Source organism: Halictus rubicundus, chromosome 1, assembly GCF_050948215.1.
Source record: "Halictus rubicundus isolate RS-2024b chromosome 1, iyHalRubi1_principal, whole genome shotgun sequence".
Classification (NCBI taxonomy): Eukaryota; Metazoa; Arthropoda; class Insecta; order Hymenoptera; family Halictidae; genus Halictus; species Halictus rubicundus.
Genome location: NC_135149.1, coordinates 24404410 through 24427028, shown reverse-complemented (window position 1 = coordinate 24427028; position 22619 = coordinate 24404410). Strand labels below are relative to the sequence as shown.

Below are 22619 nucleotides of genomic sequence, written 5' to 3'. Positions count from 1 at the left end.
AATCTTTACAATATGTCGAATGTATTATCAAACTATTGCTAATTTTAACATTCAACCTGGCCACGGTTTGCGATTGCGTTCATGTTGGCCTTGGTCCACAGCAGCGTACGCCAACCGTTAGAAAATAATTTGTGATCGCCGCTAAGGTCAAAGAAGGCTGAAGTTGGTTTGTAAGTTAATCGGTCAGTCAGTCAATCGTACATCGGCGCCCGAAAATAAGCGAATTGTAACATTGGCCTACGTTAAGTGCTTCACCTCCTTTCAATTTCGTGAACATTAAATTCTGTGATACCCTAAATTCTGCAGAATGGCTGCCCCAGCGAAGAAAAGAATATGCATTGTTGGAAGTGGCAATTGGTATACACACTTTTCTTTTTAAATAATATATTGAAATACTTGTTCACCATGCATAGGATACTGCTCTCGATAAAGTCCAATAAAAATTTAAATGTTCCTTGATACGCGATACGTACTGCAATAATGACTTCTGCATTTAAAAAATCTATCAAATTTCATATGAAAATATTTTCGATTTGACCTATTTAATTGATTTAACATCCCTTTGGATATTAATTTAAATATTTTCATTATTTTATAACTAATTCATTATTGCAGTACTCGTAATATATTAGAGGATACGCTACATATTTTTATCAATTTTTTTTATCTTTGTAATATTGAATTTTTATATTTTCCATTCGAGGCAAAGCAGATAATTTTCAAAAAGAAAGTTCATCTTCGTGTTCATAAATTTTGAACAAAGAGCATTTACAGCAACGTTAACTTTTATATTATAGGGGTTCAGCTATTGCGAAAATTGTAGGCGCCAATGTCATGAAATTTAACAACAAATTTGAAACACGTGTGACCATGTACGTCTATGAAGAAATAGTAAATAGCCAAAAACTGACTGAAATTATAAACACGATGCATGAAAACGTTAAATATCTTCCTGGCCACAAGCTTCCAGAAAATATTGTGAGTTTCCCTTATTTTTATAAACTATTAATACCCATTTATGTATTGTTAACGCTCTTTTTATCGGAGTTTTGAAAAAAAAAGTTAACCTTAGGGAAACCTTTTAAGGAAATTATTTTCAAGAATATTGTTTCGGTTTTCAATATTTTTGCGGAAACAAAAGAAAGATAATAGTGCTTCGTAATTTCGAAAATAAACACGATGAACATCTTCTAAAGATCATGTTTGGCGTATTTCAAACTCAAGAGTATTACATATTAAGTATTATATAACATAATATATGTTTATTTTCGTCGAATAAATTACAAATATCCTTTCTATTTCTTTCAACCACGCTATTAGGATAACAAACAGCTACTTAGGCCGAAATGAAGTTAATATCATGATGTCATTGTTTATCAAACTTTTTAGGATCTCTTCAACCTTTTGTAATTAATTTTTCCCTTCGACGTATGTTAAGGGTAGGTTTTTGTTCCGTTAAAAAATGACAACTGTTCGAATATTAATTCTATTATTCGAATCCGAGCATCAGTGCAAATTACAACAATTTCCTAAGATTGTATTTCGAAATTTGATCGGTTAGCAAAGTCTTCGTCTTCTTGACATTGACACAGAGATCGCGGGGGATACCGTTAAAAATAAATTGACCAATCAGTAATTCGATAATACATTTCTCATACAAAATGTAACAGGATGTATCATTTATACATTATCCACATTATACATATGTATAACGCGGGTCACCACGCGACGACTTTGATTCAGGAATTTGTGAGTCATATTTGGCGCATGAATCTGTTTGTTACGGGCCACGGACCTTACAGTTTATTCCCCTATGTGTAGTTATAGGTTTAAATCGCTCGATCACGATCTAATTGATTCTAGATTTAAATAATGTCTAGTTATGGAACCGTGTATGACATTAGTTATCCTCAAAGAATTGAAGTTGTAACTTTTACGCATTTTGGAATTATTAGACTGCCGAGTTTCATGCAAATTAAAAGTTTTCTCTTAAGTACAACAAACTGGAATATAAATACAAATTTTCCTTTTTTAGTCTTTTTACAAATAATATTTTTAAATTCTTCTGATGTTGAATCCACGTTGAAGAGACGAAAACAACCCTTAAAGTGAGGGATGAAAAATCTATATTGAATATTTCCGAAACTATTAGGCGTAGGTAAAAAATTCAAAATACAATTTTTTGGGTCTTTCAATGGCGAATTTTCCAGGCTAAACAGATTTAAGAAAAAAAATTGTTTAAAAAATATATTAGAAATTGTGATATATTTTTTAACAATTTATTGTAAATACCAAAATTTGTGGACTATCTACACATTTAGATAAAAAATACGGATGAATAGAAATTTGTATATATTAATAATATTATTACTATATTTATATTTTATAATATATAAATATATTACTCACATTTCTTTAATGCTGATCCTGTTTGACTATACGTCCATGAATTGTTTTAATAATTTATATAATGTTCGGACAAGTAAATTGTATTGTGTATTGCTACATGATGAAAATTAGTACAGAGGGTATATTATCCAATAATAAATTAATTATTAATATTCAGAACGTCGTTATAAATCCAATTATGTATATTAAACTTATCCGATACCAATTTACAATATTAAAATTAGTAAAATGTTTAATATCAACAAATATTTTAGTTTCATTAGTTTTTCTTATTTGCTTCTGAACTCATTTATGGATGCGCATACCGATGCATTTAAGAAAATGAAATTAGGTTTTATCTACGCTATCCTCTTTCGGAAACACGATAAGATTAGCAGTCAATTAACAACAACGAACGATTGTAATGATTAATTCAGCTTTAGTTGTTAAACATCAATTAGTAGGCACTTAAAGCAGTACATACTGTACAATGTTTTCGCGTACACAGACTTCAAGTATTTTATATCGAAGTTAACAGATCCGGAACTGGATTTACAGTTCGATTCGGGCATAAGATAAAATGAAATCGAAAATAACACTTTAAGAATCGACACCGATTGATATCGCAGCGCTTGATTTGTTGTCTTCAGCTCCTGAGTTCGATGTTCACGCGCGCTGTCTTTATATCTTCACGCTAGCATGATGCGTATGGTATTCTCATCCGTTTGCATTTCGTCATATTAGTTTATACAACGTGTCTATTACGTTCTACTTACAGTGGACCAAAAAAGTATTGGCACATTAAACTTATTTTTTTTTATAATGACGTTAAAAAGGTAGCATCTTGCTATGGCTTAATTTTCCTAATATTTGATTATACATGGATATATTCTAGTACTTCAGATAACGTTAATTATTTACTATTAAAAAAGAATTAAATAATCGCAGAGTTGTTTATAGTAATGTATAAATTTCAGGTTGCCGTTCCCGACGTCGTTGAAGCTGCAAAAGATGCGGATATTCTAATATTTGTAATACCTCACCAATTTATACCAACATTGTGTGCAACGTTGCTAGACAAAATTAAGCCAACAGCTGTTGGTTTGTCATTAATTAAGGTATACAGCCCTGAAGGCATTTTAAATCAAGAATATTTGAATGAACGTGATGTAATAAACATATTTTAATTTGTGCTAAGGGTTTTGATCGAGGAGATGGAACGAACATCGAATTGATCTCCAAAATTATTGAAAAGAAATTGAGAATTCAATGTTATGTTTTAATGGGTGCAAATTTGGCCAACGAGGTTGCTGAAGAAAAATTCTGCGAAACTACCATCGGTAATTAATATTTAACTAGAATTACCTTGTATATTATTCTTTGAAGGATTTCGAATTACTTATATATTTAATACATTGATTATAAAAAATTAACTGTTGCAACTTTCAACTACTTATATTATGTTGCAATAATGCAAATACATAGGTTCATGCAGATAATAGAGGAAACTAGTTTATAATATATTTTGTTCACGTGTTAGAAAAATCTGACTACACTAGCTACTAAATCACTTCATCTTACTATAATTAAGCATATTTTAAATGTACAGAAAAAATGGTTTGTGTTAAAAGTATCAGAAAATTTTAAAACAATGACAATGAATGAGAAAATTAACTAGACCGTGTTATCTTAAATGTTTTAGGTTGCAAAGATAAGCGACTAGCCCCATTGTTAAGAGACCTCATTCAAACACCCAATTTCAGAGTAGTGGTTGTAGAAGACTGCGAAGCCGTTGAAGTATGCGGAGCATTGAAGGTAAATTAAAAAATGAATAATATTATTAAAATGGAGTTTCAATCATTTTACAAGCGTGTTGCGATTTTTATTTTAGAACATTGTGGCTTGCGCAGCTGGTTTCGTAGATGGTATGGGTCTAGGAGATAATACGAAGGCAGCCGTGATCAGATTAGGATTGATGGAGATGGTAAAGTTTGTCGACACTTTCTACAGTGGTTCGAAACTGTCGACATTCTTTGAAAGTTGTGGTGTAGCAGATTTAATCACTACCTGCTATGGAGGCAGAAATCGCAGAGTATGCGAGCAATATGTAAAAACTGGCAAAGTATGAAACGTTTTACTTCGTGTCTATATTTTTGTTTCACAGTTAGAGTACCCAGAAAAGTTTTCACCGAATTTTATTAGTCACAATTATTGGAATTTTTCTGATTGGAACTTGGAACTTTTCTGAGTACTTAATATTGATGAACTTATCTTCCAGACTATTTAGAACTACAAAAGTTAAATATTTTTTTAACAGACAATTAAAGCACTTGAAGACGAACTTTTAGGTGGACAAAAATTACAAGGTCCGGCCACAGCCGATGAAGTTCATGGAATGTTAAAGAGTCGTAATTTATTAGAGAAATTCCCATTGTTTACTGCAGTACACCGTATCTGCACAGATCAAATAAGACCAGCAGATTTACTTGACCAAATTCGTCACCATCCTGAGCATGTGTTAGTATATAATTTACTTTATTGTTTAACATTAATCATTCTTCGAATAACGTGAAATAATTGATGTCATCTTAGGTTTGCACCGAGAACATTATACATGTACTAACCACTACTCCTATATATAAGTTCAAGTAACATTGAAACTGTTACAATGAATTAAAAATCCCATGTATATCGGGACAAAATGTTTTGGAGATCTGAAGTATTTTTATATGCTTTCATTAATGAAACATCAGTAACACAAGTAACATCAAAAATAAGAAATGTAAGTCATGACTACACATTCATGAAAATGATTATACTATTTAATTATCATTGTGGCTGAGTTATGTGCATCTTAAAGATACATTATTTCAACTCTTTCAAATATTTATGTGTTCTTTCAGGATGAAAGTAGAAGGTGCTGTAGAATCATAATTGTAAGTTCAAGATCGCCTAATATGCAACTATTTTCGCATTACCTTCGATGTTAGAAATATTACATATATTCGACTACGAAAAAAATCAATTGAATTGAAATTACTGATTTAAATAAACTCGTAAGAATTTATTATTAATTCTTATAACAGTACAACAGTTCTTCACGAATATAAATGTATAATTGTATTATGAAATATTCAATAAAAAGTTAAGCCTGAGTCTCAACTTACTTTTATCTTCTATTGTAATAAACGTTTCAAATGAAAATAATCTTTCACAGCTTGTAAGAATTAGCGATTAAATAACATTTAATTATTTTTTCGATTTATCGTCTGTATCTTTCTTTATATTACAATTACCACTAGGAGGCAGTTCCTCGCAATCCTTGAAAGGTACATTGTCCACCATCTCTGTATCTTTGGTGATTCGAAGTTCTGAAATTATAAAATTTGTTGGAAAATATTATTACTCTACGTTATATGAAATATTGTTATTTTTAAATTATTACCAAATACTCCTGACTTTTTTTCAACCGCCTGTATTACAGTTGTCCTCACTTCATGTTCCACTTCCAAGGCAAATTTGTTTAACTGAAATAATTCTCGTATTAATAATTCTTTACGATTATGCATATAATTTAATTATATGAATGTGGAATGACATGATAATAGCCAAGATTAATTCACTTAGGGAATCAAAATTAATAATTTAAAATTATTTTTAAAAACTGAATGAAAATACATTAACTCGTTCCCTTCGGAGCACTCAGTGACATGGATATGCGTTTTTGGTCCAGCAAATTAAGGGTTTTTGGTTTGAATCTTGTTTATATTTCAAACAGGACTGCATTTTGAAACAAATGCATATAAACAAGTCAACAATGCGATTATGATCAGTCTCTTGAGGTAGGATACACCCGGCTTACAACAATAATGGCAAAAGTGCTTTGTCGGGAGATTCCCAAACTTCAACAGGGAAGAGTTAGTAGATGATTCTAATAAAATGTCATATTAAACAACTCAGAGCATATTTCTTAACAATACGCAACAGTTAGAACTTACTCCTCAACAATGCAGCTATATTTTGTGGTTTTAGCCTGTAGACTCGGTTATCAGACCAGATGCTTCTTTATAAAATACTTATACAGCAAAGACAAATTTGTACTCAACAAATGTTCAGAAATGTGACAATTATAAAATTTAAAGGAATACATGTATAAGCAAAATCTGTTCAAATAGTATTAATTTTTAACTACTCATCATCTAAGAACTAAAGAAATATTAATGAAATAAAATTATTAAATAAATGTTACCTCTTCAATAGCTGCTGAGTTTGTAACATTCTTATATTTCTTATATTCCTCATTTATCTTGTTCCTTACAACTGAATGACATATATTAAAATATTTATAATCTTACTTATATATTTGAATGGTTATCTTCTGTAATTTTACCTGTCAATGCATGTTCGTCCCCTTGAAAGGTATTCATTCTGGTTCGATGTAGTTTTTTAAATGTATGCAGTACCTAAAAAAAGTAATTCTATGATTATTAAATATCATGCTATATAAATGATATTTCGAAATTTTGCTTCATTTGCTTAAAAGTAATAGTGAAACATTTCTAAAATGATAACTTTACACTGTGTGAAAAAACATGTATTTATCCAAAAAGACCCTAACCAAAATGAGGTATTCCTACTGTATTTTCAATGAAATCATATGTGCACGTATTTTAGCTGCAAATAAGCCACCAGAAATACGAGAATTTAACAACTTTCTGTCAACAAATTTGACGAACAGGTTTAATAATATATAAAACCATAATACTCACTTGTCGACGCAGATTGTCTCCCATTTTTCTTCTTTCTTAAAACGATTCCTGAGAAACTGACAACACGTCTGATTTATTTAATACATATTTGAGTTATAAAAAGTTTATAAACACTATAACTATTACTACGTTCTACTGAAGTATCTACAAAACAGTGTGATATAATCATGGTGAGCTCTTAGATGCAACGTATATTTATAGAAGTGAAGATTTTATCAAAATCATTGAGATTCGTGTTTTCAAATTGATGATTTTGCGACATCGTGTGTACATAAAATGCGCATATATCATATAAAATATCAGAAGCGACAGACCTATCGAAACATTTCATATTCGTAATTCGAATGAGCAAATCGTACACTATATAAACACAGAGAGGATGCGTGCCACCTACTTTTCTGCGACTCTTCTAATCCCCTGGTAAGTATTAGGCGATCATGATAATAAAGTTGGTATCCGACAAGGACAAAAATAACGAATATTAGCACAGACGAGGTATAGGAGTAGACCAATCACAATATGAGGTTTCGTGTCTCACGATCTGAAATACCGACATCAGACGACTATACCTCGTCTGTGCAACAACTATACCTCCTATACCTCGTCCGTGTACATATCTCGTCAGTGCATGTAATTGCACGTCGGTAACCATGTTATCACACATGGTAACGTCCAATAATTTAAGGTCAGCGTTACCTAGCGGTAGACTCGAGAACTAATTCGTAACAAGTATCCGCAAGAAGCACAAAACTTCAGAAAACTACTGAAACCCTGAAACTACTAAATTGCAATCGATTGTGATTTAGCGAAGCAGGTAGTAAAAGGGTAAGAAGAAGTGTCCCTTCGATTTTTTAAAATAAATTGCATTTCAATTATTGATCCCAAAAATATAATAAAGTTCGAGATGCCAGGAGATGCATTCACATAATTCTTGACATTTCCGCCATTACTTATTTAATACTGACACCTCTCGACAGAGGATGCTCATGTGTTAATAAAATAACGTATTCAATAAGCCTATCCTGAGTATGACCGCAGGTGTATATATACAGGGTAATTCTAAAACAATTATAATCAAGAAAATAAGAATCGCCCTGTATATGATATGAAATACAACAAATTTTTTAATTATAAAAGCTTAACATGTTAATTTATTTATTGGATTTTAGACAAATAATTTCACTAAGCTGATTTACGCTTTTAAATACACACTATAATTCCATAAAAAGTAATTTGATGTATTAAATGTTTAAGTATCTGTTAAATATGATTTCCTTTAAATATATAAGTAAAAGTACTACGTTCGAAATAAATTCCAAATGGCAAATAAAATATAAAATTTTAAATGTTATAAATCCTGACAGTATTGAATCTTTTACATACTTTTAAAATAAAATTTTGCTTGCATAACTTAAAAATTAATTTACTAATTAAGAACTGTTTAGTTTCGCCAATAAAATATATATACCACGCAAAATCCTTTGTAAAATTATGAAAGCTACAAAGACTTGATATATTTAATACAATTGTATTTTGATTTTTATCGATATATGTGTTTCAGTTGTGTTATGTTAAGTCACGTATAGAAAACTCACATAATAGTTAAGATATGACTACTTTAAAAAACACATTTAAAATTACACATTTAAAAGCTCACTGGTCTTCGAAGAAAAAGTTAATACAGAAACACCCTCGGGTGTTTTATTTAAATCATGCTATTGTACTTATAACACTTCATTCAGCAAGTATAAAATTTATGAACATTAGAACAATCACACCTCGATGAACACTTTTCCTATTGATTAAATATATATAAATTATTGCATGCTGACAATTTCAAAATACATGATTTCCATACCATTGTCTTTTAAATTAAATATATCAAGTTTTATGAGAACAACAAGAAACAGAAATCAAGAAAGAATTATTGTAGTAAAACTATTACAAATATTTGTACTTTGCCTATCTCGTGTCACATAACTGTATTCTAAGTTCTGACTTCTTAACTGAATTTACGTAAAAATACACATAAATTTTGATATGCATATTAAAAATGAAATGATGTAATGTGCAGTGTAGCTTTAAATTTTAATCAATTCTATTTAACATATCATAGTGAAAAAAACATGTATTCATAATATTTATTATATCAAAGTGGTATCTTAAATAGTATTCAATTACAAACCGATCAACTTCGTCATTTGTCTATTATATTCTTGTAATGAACTTCCTTCTTTGATTGACATGTTTACATGTTCCTAAATACATATCATGTAATCATTTGAAATGATTTCCTTTTTTTTTTTAACAAATATTTGGAGATGTTTTGGTTTATACAGTCATTTTTAATGGTAAGTTTTTTATAAAAAGTAATCAGCCTGAGGTTTTTTACTGGGTATTCCTCGACTTTCTTGGGGTGCTGCTTCAAATATCGTGAAATCTCGTTGCAGATGTTCATTTAATTCTAATATTGCGGCTACATTTCCACATCTGTGAAAAGAAATTTCATAAAATTATTGAGCAATTTAATAGTAAGTTGATAGCAATAAGTTTATATTAATTATCAAATTAATTTTGAAATTATTTGGATGAACTATCGTAGAATGGAACTGATTAAATAAATTAAAAATCATGCAAACATTAGAGGCGTGCGAGAACTGAGTTGGGTTGAGAATTTTATACGGGTTCTCGAATGTGTCGGGATTATTCCCGCGAATATACAGGATTCTCAAGCATATTAGGGTTCTCGAATATTCTTGGGAATCCCGGAATTTTCGAGAATCCGTCCCGATCCCGACCATTGGGTACTCGACATTTTCAGGTTCTCTTCACACCTCTATTAAATATCAATATAATTTATCTATAATTTAGCAGTGTGAAACAAACTGCAACATAACAAGAAAATTTGTATCAATTCAATTATATACGAAAATATGTCCAATTTCTATAATCAACTCTACTAAACAATTATTTTTAAATTTGGTATGTTACTTAAAGTTTGAAAAGATAGATATACCTGTAACAATAATTAGGTGCAGACCAAACAGTCAAAACAGTTTCATTAAAATGCCATTTATATCCTTCCATAACTAACTGATGTGCTCTACATATCATATCAATATCGTTTGCAGAATTAAACTGTGCTACTACGTCACTTCCAAAGAGGTAGCCAGCTCCACGGGGTGAAACTCCCCAACCCTGCGTATCTTCGGGATCTGACCAAAGTAAATCACACATTGGTCCATCATGTGGAACCTATAAAAGTTATTTTATTTCATAATTATTAACATGAATTCAACCACAAGTCCTTGCATTATTGTCAGATTCAGTATGGGATCACAAAGAACTCTAAAGTGGTAAAATAAAAATCGCTAAGTTTACCACTTACTTCTTGTTTTCTATCTATAGTCCTTATCTGATCAAGTGTTTGAATACTTGGTGACAATCCTCCATGAACACAAAATATTTTTCCATCAATTATAGCAGAAAGAGATAAATAATCAAATATTTCAGTACACCATCTCCAAACTGAATTGGTACCATATTTACGTAAACATTCGTCATAAAAGCCATAAACCTGTGTAATTTGTCGAGATTCGTGATTTCCTCTAATCAATGTGATCCTATCAGGATAACGAACCTGTAATTAGTGTTGTATTAACAACTATAATCATGATAATTTATTCTTTATTCATATTCATTTTTTATGGAGGTACTTATTAGTATAGTATTTTTGTTTAGTACTTTTAATGCCAAAAGAAGAAGGAATGTTTCAACGCTGTAGAAACCTCTGTCAACAAAATCACCCATAAACAAATAATTTGTTTCTGGCACATCTCCACCAACTTTAAATAATTCTTTCAAATCGTAAAATTGACCATGAATATCTCCACACACCTAGAAAAAATTGTATTTTTGTAGATATTGATTACAATCTGTCTTCTTTTTTTAAACTAAACGTACCGTAACTGGAGAATCAACTCTTTGTACATTACTTTCTTCGATAAGAATTTCTCTTGCTTTCGCACAAAGAGCTTTAACTTCAACTTCTTTAATAATTTCACATTTTTTTAGCTGTTCTATTTGCCGATCCAAATCACTGGACTCAGCCATCTTACAAGGAATCTTTTCTAAAAATTGTATTTATTAATGAAATGTTATGAAATGTCTAATTTATGAACGAATACCTATAAACTAAGATTCTAAATATTTCTGTATGTTCTAAATAATAAAATTGTCAGATGAGATAAAATTTTCTCTAATTTGTTACACATAAGCATACTAATAAAATATACTGATAAAAAAAATGTTAAATTATTTAAATATAACAACAGTTACAAATAATGATGTTTAAAACACTTTCAATTTATTAAAGTAATACAATTTTAGTACAATGAAATAAAATACATGATAGGTAAAGTAGATTTAATAATTACGAAAAGTTGAATACAAATGTATTTAAAAGCTTAATTATTTTTAAAACCGTTTTAGAATCCATTCCACAAATTCAATTCAAAAGTATTGTTTTGCGATAATTACATATCTGAGAACTTTACTGCTTAATCAATACAAAATTTGATTGTACGTAAATAGATATACTCGGGTAAAGATAGACATGGTATTATCATAATATAAAATAGTAGATAACAATTTAACAGACTGCTAACCTAAATAACTGTACAATATACAAATAAATAATGCCTGTACGGAAAAAGATGAACGTACCTGATTGTATAAAGAAACCAAGAGTTATTTCACTCAGTAAATAAAACGCATCTAAATAATACACGTATAATTAAGATTCTCTTCGTTTATTTCATATATGTATGTATATATTAAAACATTGGCGATTGGATACAATAATAAAAAAAATTCGTTTCAACAAACGTTGAACATCACCGTGTAACTGACATTACACCAAGGAAGCCGAGAATAAAATCGAGTAAGCCAGCATGGATTGAGGTAAATTGAGAAACGAAATTTAACCGAATTTATCGTTGCCGTTCTAGATTGTACATGCATACAACGTGCTACGGTATTGAATATGCGCCTTAATACTTTTTAGAACATGAACGCAATACGGCCGACTCGAAGCATAATCTAATAGAATTCTTTCATCAAAATGAATAGATTTGTATTATGATTAAAATACAATAGTAACGTATAATTTATGTCCTACAGTGTATAGGAATTTTCTGAGTATGCACTGTGTCTCTGTAAGGAAATCGGCTAAATTGACAAACTGCCTTTCGTTTGTGGCCTTATTTCGAAAAACTATAAAGTTTCGCTTCTGGTATTTTGTGGATCAAATGAAATATGTAGGTCTGAAGCTATGTTCATGACACGGTATATTATAGAGGTGTTCAAGTTCCTTCAGAAAAGTGTGATATTTAGATGGAAGATCCTCTGGTGACCGCCTAGAGGCGTCGTGGTCAGAGGAGGTATCGCGAGCTCGGTAGTTTGCACACGTATTTACATGGTAGCTCTGACCACGACGCCTCTAGCGGCGACCAGAGGATCTTCCATCTAAATATCACAGAAAGTCAACCTTACAGAGGTGCTTTGTCGGAACACCTCTATAGAGAGGTATCCTCTCCACTGATATATATATATACTAGTATACATATCAGTATATATATCAGTGATCCTCTCTGACCTCTATAATACACCGTGGTTCGTGGTATGAAAATACTTTGTGGTACAATTTAGAGACGCATGCGCACTGAACATCAATTTCGAAAAGGATTAGAGTTTCGTCTCTACAAAGATTCTCGATGTCAATGATCTAACCTACAGTTTGTTTTTGTGACGTCACATTCAGTTAAGCTTCATTATCAATTGGAAGTGTACGGGTAGTAATGATTGGTTTTTGGGAACCGCTGGCTTCTAGGGAAGCGTCTAATTAGATAATAGTTTGTTCAAAGGATGGAGAATATCTTTTATTTGATATTACGTTGAGAGAAGCGTAAAACTTATGCAATAAATGAACGTCCGATAAAGTGCACGGGGAGCGGATCGATCGTTCGTCATGAATGAGGATTGACGAACGATGCCTTAGGTGCTCCTCGTAATGTTCACAATTTAAAAATCCTCTTAAAACTGTTAGAATGGCTGTCATTAGTTTAATAATTATCTTGACTGCGTCCTTTTTCAAACTCGTACTTTTTTCGAATGGTAGGTCGTATTTACTTTGCTTTAAACCAGTAAATAAAGGTTATGATACAATTTCTCGTATATCATGAAATCCTTACACATAATGTTTAAGTCTGTTTACTATGTTATAATACTCATGTCAAATGTGATAAAAGTTAGTATATTTGCTGTGCTACTTATTACCGAGGATTGTGTTCAATACTGTGCTTTAATGTTACACATTAATTAGTGTAATTATTACTATAATGTAATAATCGTTTTATTTATTGTTTTAGGATCACCAACGCTTCTATTTGTCACGCAAAAGGATATTAGAATGGCTAATGCCTCTCGTACTAACAAAATAACTACTATCATTAAAGATCTCTCCGAAGGTTCAGCTTTAGATTTTTATTTCGAGGAAGAATTAGTTTGTTGGTCGGATAGTGGTCTAGAAATAATTCAATGTGTTCAAACGAATGGTACTCACACCGGTGATAGAATGGTCGTAGTGAATTCTAGTTTAATTTCTCCTGACGGTTTAGCCTGTGATTGGTATACAGGAAAATTATATTGGACGGATGGAGAAAAGAATAGAATAGAAGTAACCAGCATCGACGGACGTCATAGAAAAGTTCTTTTTTGGACGGATATTTATCAGCCCAGAGCCATTGCTCTTGTACCAATGAAAAGTATACTTTTTTGGACAGATTGGGGCGATGTACCTAAAATAGAAAGAGCTGCAATGAACGGAGATCCGTTGACAAGAGAAGTGATCATTTCTGAAGATATATTTTGGCCAAATGGTCTAACAGTGGATTATGAAAATGAATTAGTTTACTGGGTAGATGGAAGACTGAAATTTATCGCAGTAATGGACTATTACGGAAAAAATAGGCGAAAAGTAATAGAACACGAATTAGATTATCCTTTTGCTGTAACATTTTTTGACCATAGACTGTATTGGACTGATTGGAAAACATGGTGTATACATTCATACGATGTACAGCAAAATCAAGTGCATCCTAGAGAATTATTGCATGGAGAATATATCCCTGGCGACATAGAAGTGTGGGATGTTAGAAGACAACCGCGTGGTAGTCATCCATGCGAAAAGAATAATGGAAATTGTTCGCATTTATGTCTCCTGAGTTCGTCGGAACCCGGTTACACTTGTGCATGTCCTACGGGTGTTAAGTTAATAGATAATTTGACTTGTGCCGAGAGACCGGAAGAACTGTTGTTAATAGTTCAAAGAAATGAGATTTGTCGCATATCTTTGGATTCCCCCGATTACACGAACTTTGTTTTACCATTAACAGGTACGAGTATCCTGGGTTCACCCTTTTCTCATAGATTATAAAATGTGTTCTGCATTTCTGGTTTTATCTGTTATCTGTGAATCACCTTTTTACAATTTGGATTCAAAAACTGTAACTTAAAGAGAGATAAATGTGTCAATAACAAAATTAATTTGAAATCCTTTCTGTTGAAAATATAACTAAACTCTGCCTTTTTTAAACAAAATTAGGTATCAAACATGCGATTGCAATTGACTTTGACCCTGTGCAAGAAATGCTTTATTGGACTGACGAAGAAGCTTGTGCAATTCGCAGAGCCTCGCTTGACGGTTCTAATCAAGAAAACATTATAGTAACAGAGGTGGAAAATCCTGATGGTATAGCTGTTGACTGGTTGGCTCAGAATCTTTACTGGACTGATACAGGAACAGACAGAATCGAAGTAGCTCGCTTAAATGGTACAAGTAGGAAAGTATTAATAAATGAAGACTTATTGGAACCTAGAGCAATCGCTCTAGCTCCAGAACTTGGTTGGATGTTTTGGACTGACTGGAACGAAAAACGTCCAAAAATAGAAAGAAGTAACCTCGATGGTACAGAACGTGTTCTTTTAGTAACTAAAGATATTGTTTGGCCAAATGGAATTGCTTTAGACCTTGCTAGATGGAAAATCTACTGGTGCGATGCAAAGACTGACAAGATTGAAGTTTGTAATATGGATGGCACAGACAGAAGAGAAGTGATTACGGACAATTTGCCACATCTTTTTGGATTAAGCTTATTAGGAGATTATTTGTACTGGACCGATTGGCAAAGACGAAGTGTAGATAGAGCACATAAACTTACCGGTGGTGAAAGAGAAGTTATTGTTGATCAAGTTCCAAATGTTATGGGTTTAAAAGCAGTGCATTTAGGAAGGGTTAATGGTTCAAACCCTTGCGCAAAAAATAATGGAGGATGCAGTCACTTGTGTTTAAACAGACCTGAAAATAAATATGTCTGTGCTTGTCAGATTGGATACGAACTAACGAAAGATAAGAGGACTTGCGTTGTTCCAGATGCGTTTATGCTATTTGCAAAAAAGGAAAACATTGGAAGAATTAGTATCGAAAACGCAAATAATGATAATATTATTCCATTGACTGGTGTTAAAGATGCAAGGTATGTTTCGTAATTATAAACGCAATATTTGATAAACATATTATCAAATATTTCCTTGTTCAATATTCAAATTTTGTCTTGACACTAGAGGTGTGCGAGAATCTGAAAATCTCAGGTTGGGAAGACTCGAGAATTTTATTCAGAATTGGGACAAGTTCTCGAAAATTTTTAGGATTATTCCCGAGAATATTCGAAAACCCTAATATACGCAGGAATACCGAATATTCTCGGAATAATCCCGAAAATTGTCGAGAACCTGAATATGCTTGGAAATCTTCGAGACCCGACTCGTCTCAACCCGATTCTTTCCCGACTATCGGGAACCCGACATTTTCGAGTTTTCGCACAGCTTTACTTGATACAGATTTAATAATTCAAATATTTTTTCATTGCATTAGCGCCTTAGACTTTAGTATAGCAGATAATCGTATTTACTGGACGGATGTTAAATTGAAAACAATTACAAGAGCTTTTATAAATGGTTCTGACATGGAAAGAGTAGTTGATCTTGGTTTAGAAACTCCCGAGGGTCTAGCAATAGACTGGATTGCTCATAATTTGTACTGGAGTGATACAGGAACTCGAAGAATAGAAATGGTTAGATTAGAAGGCTGCAGTAGGAAAGTGCTTATTTGGAATGATATTACTGAACCTAGATGTGTGGTTCTTGATCCTAGTCGAGGGTAATTACGCAGGATTCACTTAAATTCGAAAATATTACGTGGAGAACCTAATATAATTTCATTGTTTGCAGCTATATGTATTGGACAGAATGGGGCAATTCCGGAAGTATAGAAAGATCATTTTTAGATGGTACAAATCGCGAAATAATACTTTTTAATATTGGAAGGGCAAATGGGTTAACAATTGATCATTCAGCACAGAAATTATATTGGGCAGATTTACATACTCCAGCCATTGATTGCTTTGATTTGCGCACAAGGAAGAAAGAGGCGATTATAACGCAGAATATTGGATACCCATTTAGTATTACTCAGTACCAAGATTACATTTACTGGACAGATTGGAATACAGGTATGGAACATTTGAGTTCGATTAATTAATAACTGGGCACATTATTATATCATACAAATTATGTAAATGCTTGTGTGTTATTGATAGGTGATATAGAAAAAGCTAATAAAACTACCGGAGCAAGTAGAGTAAAAATTCATAACAAGTTAGAATCTGTGACAGACTTATTAGTTTTTCATGCTTCCAAACAAGCGGGATGGAATCCTTGTGCATTGAAAAATGGAAATTGCAGTCATCTTTGTATTGCTTTACCCGGAGAAAATGAAAGTGTGTCTACTTCTTTCAAATGTGAATGCCCAACACATTATACCTTGGGAGAGGACAATAGATCTTGCATTGGTATGCATATTTAAATTCATTATAATTGTAATGGTTATTTCTGAAACGTTTCATTGAATTTTCCTTTCCTTTTTAAACTAAATATATATAAATATGACTTTCATTATAAATATGACATTTCATTTACAGCACCAAACACATTCATGATGTACAGTTTACGAAATGCAATTTATCGTTTTCTTCCTGATACTAATGACTGTCCAGATATAGTTTTACGAATTCAGGGTCTAAAAAATGTACGATCTATAGAATTCGATCCAATAACCCAGCATATTTATTGGATAGATGGCCGGACATCATCTATAAGAAAGACTCTGGAAAATAAAACGCATTCTACGATAGTTGTGTCCGGTAGTTCTGGACATCCTGTGGATCTAGCATTGGATTCTCTAGGAAGACTGCTGTTCTGGTCATGTGCTATAAATGATGCGATCAATGTGACAAAACTTGATAACGGTTCTGCTTTGGGCATTGTCGTTAAAGGTGACGGAGAGAAACCAAGAAATATTGCAATACACTCTGAAAAGAGATTACTTTTCTGGACGGATGTTGGAAGAAAGATGAGAGTGATGCGCAGTAAAATGGATGGAAAAGAGAGGGTCGTGATTGCAACCGATCTGGAGCAGCCAACCAGTATTGCAGTCGATGCAGTTTCCAATACTATATATTGGGCACACGGAAATAGAATCGAATGTGCAGATTTCGATGGGAATAATAGAAAAATTCTGGTGTCTCCTGTTAAACAAGGATCAATCATATATTTGGCTGTCTTTTTCGATTTTGTTTATTGGTTTGATAAAGACACGATGAGCCTAGAACGTGTTAACAAATCCGGAAGTGGAAGAAAAATGGTTATGAACAAAGCACTTACAGATTTAATTACAGTAAATGCTCCACAAAATGATGTAATGAAAACACATATTTGTAGTCCTTTTCGAGATTATGGAGGATGTTCCCATTTTTGTATTGGAACGACTACTTCCATGTAAGAATTTCGTTCAAGTTATTAACATGTATTCTTCGTCATTTTTCCTACATTCAGAACGAACTTGGATAATGTTACTTCCAGGTGTTCTTGTCCAAAGTCTCTGGTTCTTTCTGAAGATGAGAAAACTTGCAGAGCTGCACCGGCTTGTGGATCAGACCATTTTACTTGTGCAGCACCTAGTTCAGGAATGGCGAAAGATTGTATACCTATAACATGGAAATGTGATGGTCAAACCGATTGCCATGATGGAAGTGATGAACTAGGATGTCCAGCTTGTGATCACAAACAGTTCAAATGCCGAAGTGGTCATTGCATTGGTAAGAATTAACCCTAGCATTCCCAAGCCTTGAGCTGTTATGCGGAGTCCCAAGAGGGGGCTCCTCGAGCCCATACTCTTCTTTACTAATTTCTCCTAAAAATAGTTTTGTGATATATAAGCGTGTAATACTTCATGAACATTTTACATTGTATTTAGATCTATACTTATAAAATAGACAGTAGATATACAACTCTTTTCTCCCAGAACGAATATTCACTTTTGACTGCATTGAATGCTTGACTGTAACTGAAAACGCTACATCGTTCCGTCCCAATCAGTTCTGTGATTCGGATTCTTAGTTCTGGGATCATTTGTTATTCTTTGGAGATAAAAGGAGCGTTGGGGTCCGCTTCGCGTCATTTCCGCTGTACTGACACCACGATGCGTAGTCTGGTTTTTCCTTTCCATGCACTGTGACTTTATTTCTACAGCAACGGGACTTCGGAATATTAAACTTAAATATACAAACGACAATAAGTAATTTTTTGAGAGTTTTTCACCCAAGGAAAATAGCCCGAATTTAAAGTTTTCCAACCTGTGGGCTCGAGGAGCCTCCCCCTCTTGGGAGCGCTAGGCTTAATGCATCACACTAACAAAATCATTAGAAATCAGAAGTCCAAAATAACAGTTATTTTTTAAAATGTTATTGAAAAAAGTCATTCAGTGAAAATTATTAATATTTTTTGGTTACTAGTATTAGTATTTTTTTTTTTCTTCCGAGTCTTTCGATAAATTCTCTTAAAAGACCTCTTTTCTAAAAAAGTTACTATATTATACGTAAAAGTAGAATCTCTTTTGATTTCATTAATTGCTCTTTCATTTTTAAAATTAATGAACAATCGATAATGGTTACTGGTAACCAAAATAATTTTAGTCATTCATAATAGTTATTCATAACCAAAATTTGTTAATTAAATGTATTAACTCTTATACCAAGACTTTTAAATTTTGTCTTATAACTATGATTGATAAATATGATTAATAATGAAATATTTGTATATGCATCAGATATGGCATGGGTATGCGATGGCACCGCTCAGTGCCATGATGGTCTGGATGAAGCTCACTGTTGTCCTGATCAATTTCAATGCATCGAGAGCGGTGTTTGTACTTCCACAACAAATCTTTGTGATGGCTGGGAGGATTGTGCCGATGGTAGCGATGAATTTCCATCCTTGTGCACACCTGCAAATAATCCTCGACAAGAAAGCAATTCATTAGAATCTGGAAAAATTACCTACGTTATTGTTGTACTTATTGCATTGTTTGCGACAATAACTATAGTTGCTTTTGGATTTTACTATTGCAGAAGAAGGTTTACAAACAATGAGGAGTTACCTGATATTTTACACGACTCCGCTGGAGATCCATTGTCGCCAAGACCAGCAAGGTTAGCAAAACCAATGTTTGCGCAGAAAAATTGTAGGAAAGATTTAAAAATTGGAATGGAGACTGTAGGGATGTCGATGCTAAACGGCAGTAGTATTGGATCTAGTTATGATCGAAGTCATATTACTGGTAAGTTCTTTTTTCATTTTTATTTCTCGCATTTATAATTATACACGGTCCAACATTATGTACTTTCGCAAGATATAACTTTCTTATTTGGGCTTGTAACAAATATTTGAGAAATTTGTTTTGTAGATTCATATAAGTTATACATATGTATACTGTACATTTCATCGAAATGGGTCAATTGGTTTACGAGTTATAAACGATTAAAACGAATAAAAATTCATATATAATTGTTAAGGTGCATCGAGTTCAACGCGGGGGAGTTCAGCCGGAGGCTATCCTCAAGAAACGTTAAATCCTCCGCCAAGTCCAGCAACAACTGCAAATTCTACCAGATGCTCAAGCAGTAATGCGTCTAGATATAAACCATATAGACATTATAGAAGTATTAATCAGCCTCCACCTCCGACTCCTTGTAGTACAGACGTGTGCGACGAGTCGGACAGTAATTACCCAGCAAGGTATAGATATGAAAGTGAACCCTTTCCTCCACCTCCTACTCCGAGGTCTGTTTATCAAAGTGATGCAGGAATTAGTTGTCCTCCATCCCCTAGCTCAAGATCATCGACATACTTCAGTCCACTTCCGCCACCACCCTCTCCTGTCCCTTGAATATATCACACTTTTTAAATATCTTATCCTTCATAAAATTGTATTTTTTACAAAATTTTAAACGATTCTAGGAAAACTTGAGATTTTATTGGAATGTTTTTAATTTATTTGTAAAGAGAATTAACGTATGTTCCTTTCTAATGATCGACATCGGCAAACGTAAAATTTTTTATTTATACATTCTTGAGAATGACTATTTAAGGCAAATCATGCCAGAGAAAGGGCAGAAAATTTTCTACCCTGTTCACTTTTTGTAGAGCACCCGAAGTGAACGTATATAGTTATGTTATTCTCGATTTCGATGGAGCTAGGGAAGTGTTCTAAGGGAAATCTGTACCCATGACTGTTTTAAAGGGTTACACCACTTTGACCTGAAGAATCGAAACTATTTTTGGGTATTTTTAGGGGGGGGGGAAGCTGTGACAGAAGCTTTGTTAGAATCTTGGGGACAACTTTGACGATTTTATTATCACTTTTAATGTTTGACTCCAATTCCAAACGAAATGGTCCATCCCCAAGTTTTTTTAGAAGACCTTTTTTGAAAAATGTTTATTTCCTACATACTGTTGTCTAAAGTAGTACTCAGGGAGTTTTTTAAATTCTGATTTTTGTGGAAATGAACATTTGAAGAAAAAGTATCGTTTATAGTTGAATAATTGTATAAGAAAATGCTCGTACCAAAATTTGTTTGCCTATTATAATAGTAAAAACAAAACTCATTAGTGTGAATAAACTATTTCAATATATGATTTGTTAAATTCATGAATCTAATGAGATTTGTTTTTGCTGCTATGAGCTATGATTTAAGTTTAAAAACATTCGATTTTTTAAATTTCCGAAGTGGGGTAAACCTTAAAAATGTAACAGAAAAGAGAATTTTATAACACGTTTAGTGTCAAATATTTTTAACTAATACTTCCATATTAAATACTTCAAATAGAAGCAACTCTAAGAGAAGCAGCAAAATGAAAAAAATGAAAAATTTGTTGAAAGTAACCTTTTTTAGTATGACCAAGCCTGGTTTTAATATCATTTGAATGTAAATGAGTTTTTTACTAAACAAAATTATTCCTGTAAAGAAATTAATACCATTGTGCCTACTAACTTTATAATATAAGTGATTTAATCATAAAACGTTGTAAATATTGTAAGAATGTATAAAGACTGTAAATGATTCTTAGTCACTACTATACAAATTGTTTAAACAGATGGATCCTTTTTCTATAAGTACTATTTTTAGATTTTTAAACATTTATACTCTTACTCATGCACATACAGTATATTGACAAAAAATTAACTTTTTAAGTTTCATGCCTACAACAAAAACATATCAAAATCTGTATTGCAAATTAAAATAATACGTATAATAATCATTAGGAAATATCTTTTCAAATAGATAGTAGAATTAAAAATTATTTCTATCAGAAACGAAATCAAAATAATAGTAACAAAAATATAAGGGTAAAAATAAATAACCTAAGAATATCTAAAATATATATTCGTAGAAAGTATTGCATTTTTTGAAAAGTCTGCAATAAAGATAGGAAATACTCGCATTTATTTGCATTTTTTCTGTAAATGTCAATGAGAAGTTCTACTTTTTTAATATTAAGTAAGTGGAAAAGACACTGTTTTCACAATTTATAATCAAGTTGTGCCATAAAACATACAAAATTGTTGGAAAACGAAATGCAAAATTCAAAAACTTGTGTAGAAAATACACAACATATCATGTTTGTGAAAATGGTTTTTACCTCGCACTGCCATTACATGAGCCTTGAAGGAGTATAACTCTTCTATTAAATTATTATTCTCTTTTAGCATTAAAGACTGAAATAATTGTTCTATATTTTTTTTACATTTACAATGAGAAATGCATTGTCCTATGTATGTAGCATAATTGTATAAAAAAAAATAAAACTTTTGTTACATATTTTATATACCACTTGTTATTTTATTTATTCAACGCTTGTTGAGAAAATGTGTTTTAAATGTCTTAAAATAATAAGTTACTGCCTTTTTACATGCCACTTAACTTTCAATTGACGTTTGCCTACTCC

The 22619-nt window shown here is 32.2% G+C and overlaps 4 protein-coding genes across 5 annotated transcripts; 2 read left to right on the top strand and 2 right to left on the bottom strand.

The window, feature by feature from the left end:
* The first annotated feature begins 128 nt into the window (after positions 1–128).
* On the top strand, positions 129–5543 carry LOC143358584 (glycerol-3-phosphate dehydrogenase [NAD(+)], cytoplasmic). Its single transcript, XM_076795804.1, has 8 exons — positions 129–357; positions 798–978; positions 3366–3506; positions 3587–3728; positions 4091–4203; positions 4280–4510; positions 4706–4905; positions 5292–5543. The coding sequence occupies exons 1-8, from the start codon at positions 308–310 to the stop codon at positions 5320–5322; spliced, it is 1089 nt and encodes a 362-aa protein (XP_076651919.1). The 5' UTR covers positions 129–307; the 3' UTR covers positions 5323–5543.
* LOC143358590 (complex III assembly factor LYRM7) lies at positions 5432–7650 on the bottom strand. 2 transcript variants are annotated; one of them, XM_076795818.1, is made up of 7 exons: positions 7552–7650; positions 7287–7471; positions 7158–7213; positions 6779–6851; positions 6638–6708; positions 5834–5915; positions 5432–5759 (listed from the first exon to the last, which is right to left on the bottom strand). In XM_076795818.1, exons 3-7 carry the CDS (start codon positions 7179–7181, stop codon positions 5638–5640), a joined length of 372 nt encoding a protein of 123 aa, XP_076651933.1. In that variant the 5' UTR covers positions 7182–7213; positions 7287–7471; positions 7552–7650; the 3' UTR covers positions 5432–5637. The 2 variants fall into 2 exon arrangements, with proteins under 2 accessions (XP_076651933.1, XP_076651942.1); XM_076795827.1 differs by lacking the exon at positions 7287–7471 and having other exon boundaries at positions 7552–7624.
* Positions 7651–9226: 1576 nt separating this feature from the next.
* Positions 9227–12104, bottom strand: Pp4-19c (protein phosphatase 19C). The gene is made up of 6 exons (XM_076795792.1): positions 11883–12104; positions 11121–11287; positions 10902–11054; positions 10546–10797; positions 10174–10412; positions 9227–9647 (listed from the first exon to the last, which is right to left on the bottom strand). The coding sequence occupies exons 2-6, from the start codon at positions 11268–11270 to the stop codon at positions 9518–9520; spliced, it is 924 nt and encodes a 307-aa protein (XP_076651907.1). The 5' UTR covers positions 11271–11287; positions 11883–12104; the 3' UTR covers positions 9227–9517.
* Positions 12105–12973: 869 nt separating this feature from the next.
* Arr (low-density lipoprotein receptor-related protein 6) lies at positions 12974–21768 on the top strand. The gene is made up of 10 exons (XM_076795769.1): positions 12974–13331; positions 13586–14611; positions 14821–15751; positions 16150–16434; positions 16506–16786; positions 16874–17125; positions 17255–18110; positions 18195–18430; positions 19441–19950; positions 20186–21768. Exons 1-10 carry the CDS (start codon positions 13265–13267, stop codon positions 20557–20559), a joined length of 4818 nt encoding a protein of 1605 aa, XP_076651884.1. The 5' UTR covers positions 12974–13264; the 3' UTR covers positions 20560–21768.
* The last annotated feature ends 851 nt before the right edge of the window (positions 21769–22619 follow it).

Excerpts from the sequence above, each read along its gene's own strand:
- LOC143358584 (XM_076795804.1), top strand. The coding sequence starts at position 308 with ATGGCTGCCCCAGCGAAGAAAAGAATATGCATTGTTGGAAGTGGCAAT. Across the intron at positions 4,511-4,705 it reads AATATGTAAAAACTGGCAAA|ACAATTAAAGCACTTGAAGA; the intron begins GTATGAAACGTT and ends TTTTTTTAACAG. Across the intron at positions 4,906-5,291 it reads CGTCACCATCCTGAGCATGT|GATGAAAGTAGAAGGTGCTG; the intron begins GTTAGTATATAA and ends GTGTTCTTTCAG.
- LOC143358590 (XM_076795818.1), bottom strand. The coding sequence starts at position 7,181 with ATGGGAGACAATCTGCGTCGACAA. Across the intron at positions 6,709-6,778 it reads GGACGAACATGCATTGACAG|TTGTAAGGAACAAGATAAAT; the intron begins GTAAAATTACAG and ends TATGTCATTCAG. Across the intron at positions 5,760-5,833 it reads AAAAAAGTCAGGAGTATTTG|AACTTCGAATCACCAAAGAT; the intron begins GTAATAATTTAA and ends TTATAATTTCAG.
- Pp4-19c (XM_076795792.1), bottom strand. The coding sequence starts at position 11,270 with ATGGCTGAGTCCAGTGATTTGGATCGGCAAATAGAACAGCTAAAAAAA. Across the intron at positions 11,055-11,120 it reads GAGTTGATTCTCCAGTTACG|GTGTGTGGAGATATTCATGG; the intron begins GTACGTTTAGTT and ends AATTTTTTCTAG. Across the intron at positions 10,413-10,545 it reads CTATAGATAGAAAACAAGAA|GTTCCACATGATGGACCAAT; the intron begins GTAAGTGGTAAA and ends TAACTTTTATAG.
- Arr (XM_076795769.1), top strand. The coding sequence starts at position 13,265 with ATGGCTGTCATTAGTTTAATAATTATCTTGACTGCGTCCTTTTTCAAA. Across the intron at positions 16,787-16,873 it reads CTGGACAGATTGGAATACAG|GTGATATAGAAAAAGCTAAT; the intron begins GTATGGAACATT and ends TGTTATTGATAG. Across the intron at positions 17,126-17,254 it reads GGACAATAGATCTTGCATTG|CACCAAACACATTCATGATG; the intron begins GTATGCATATTT and ends TTTCATTTACAG.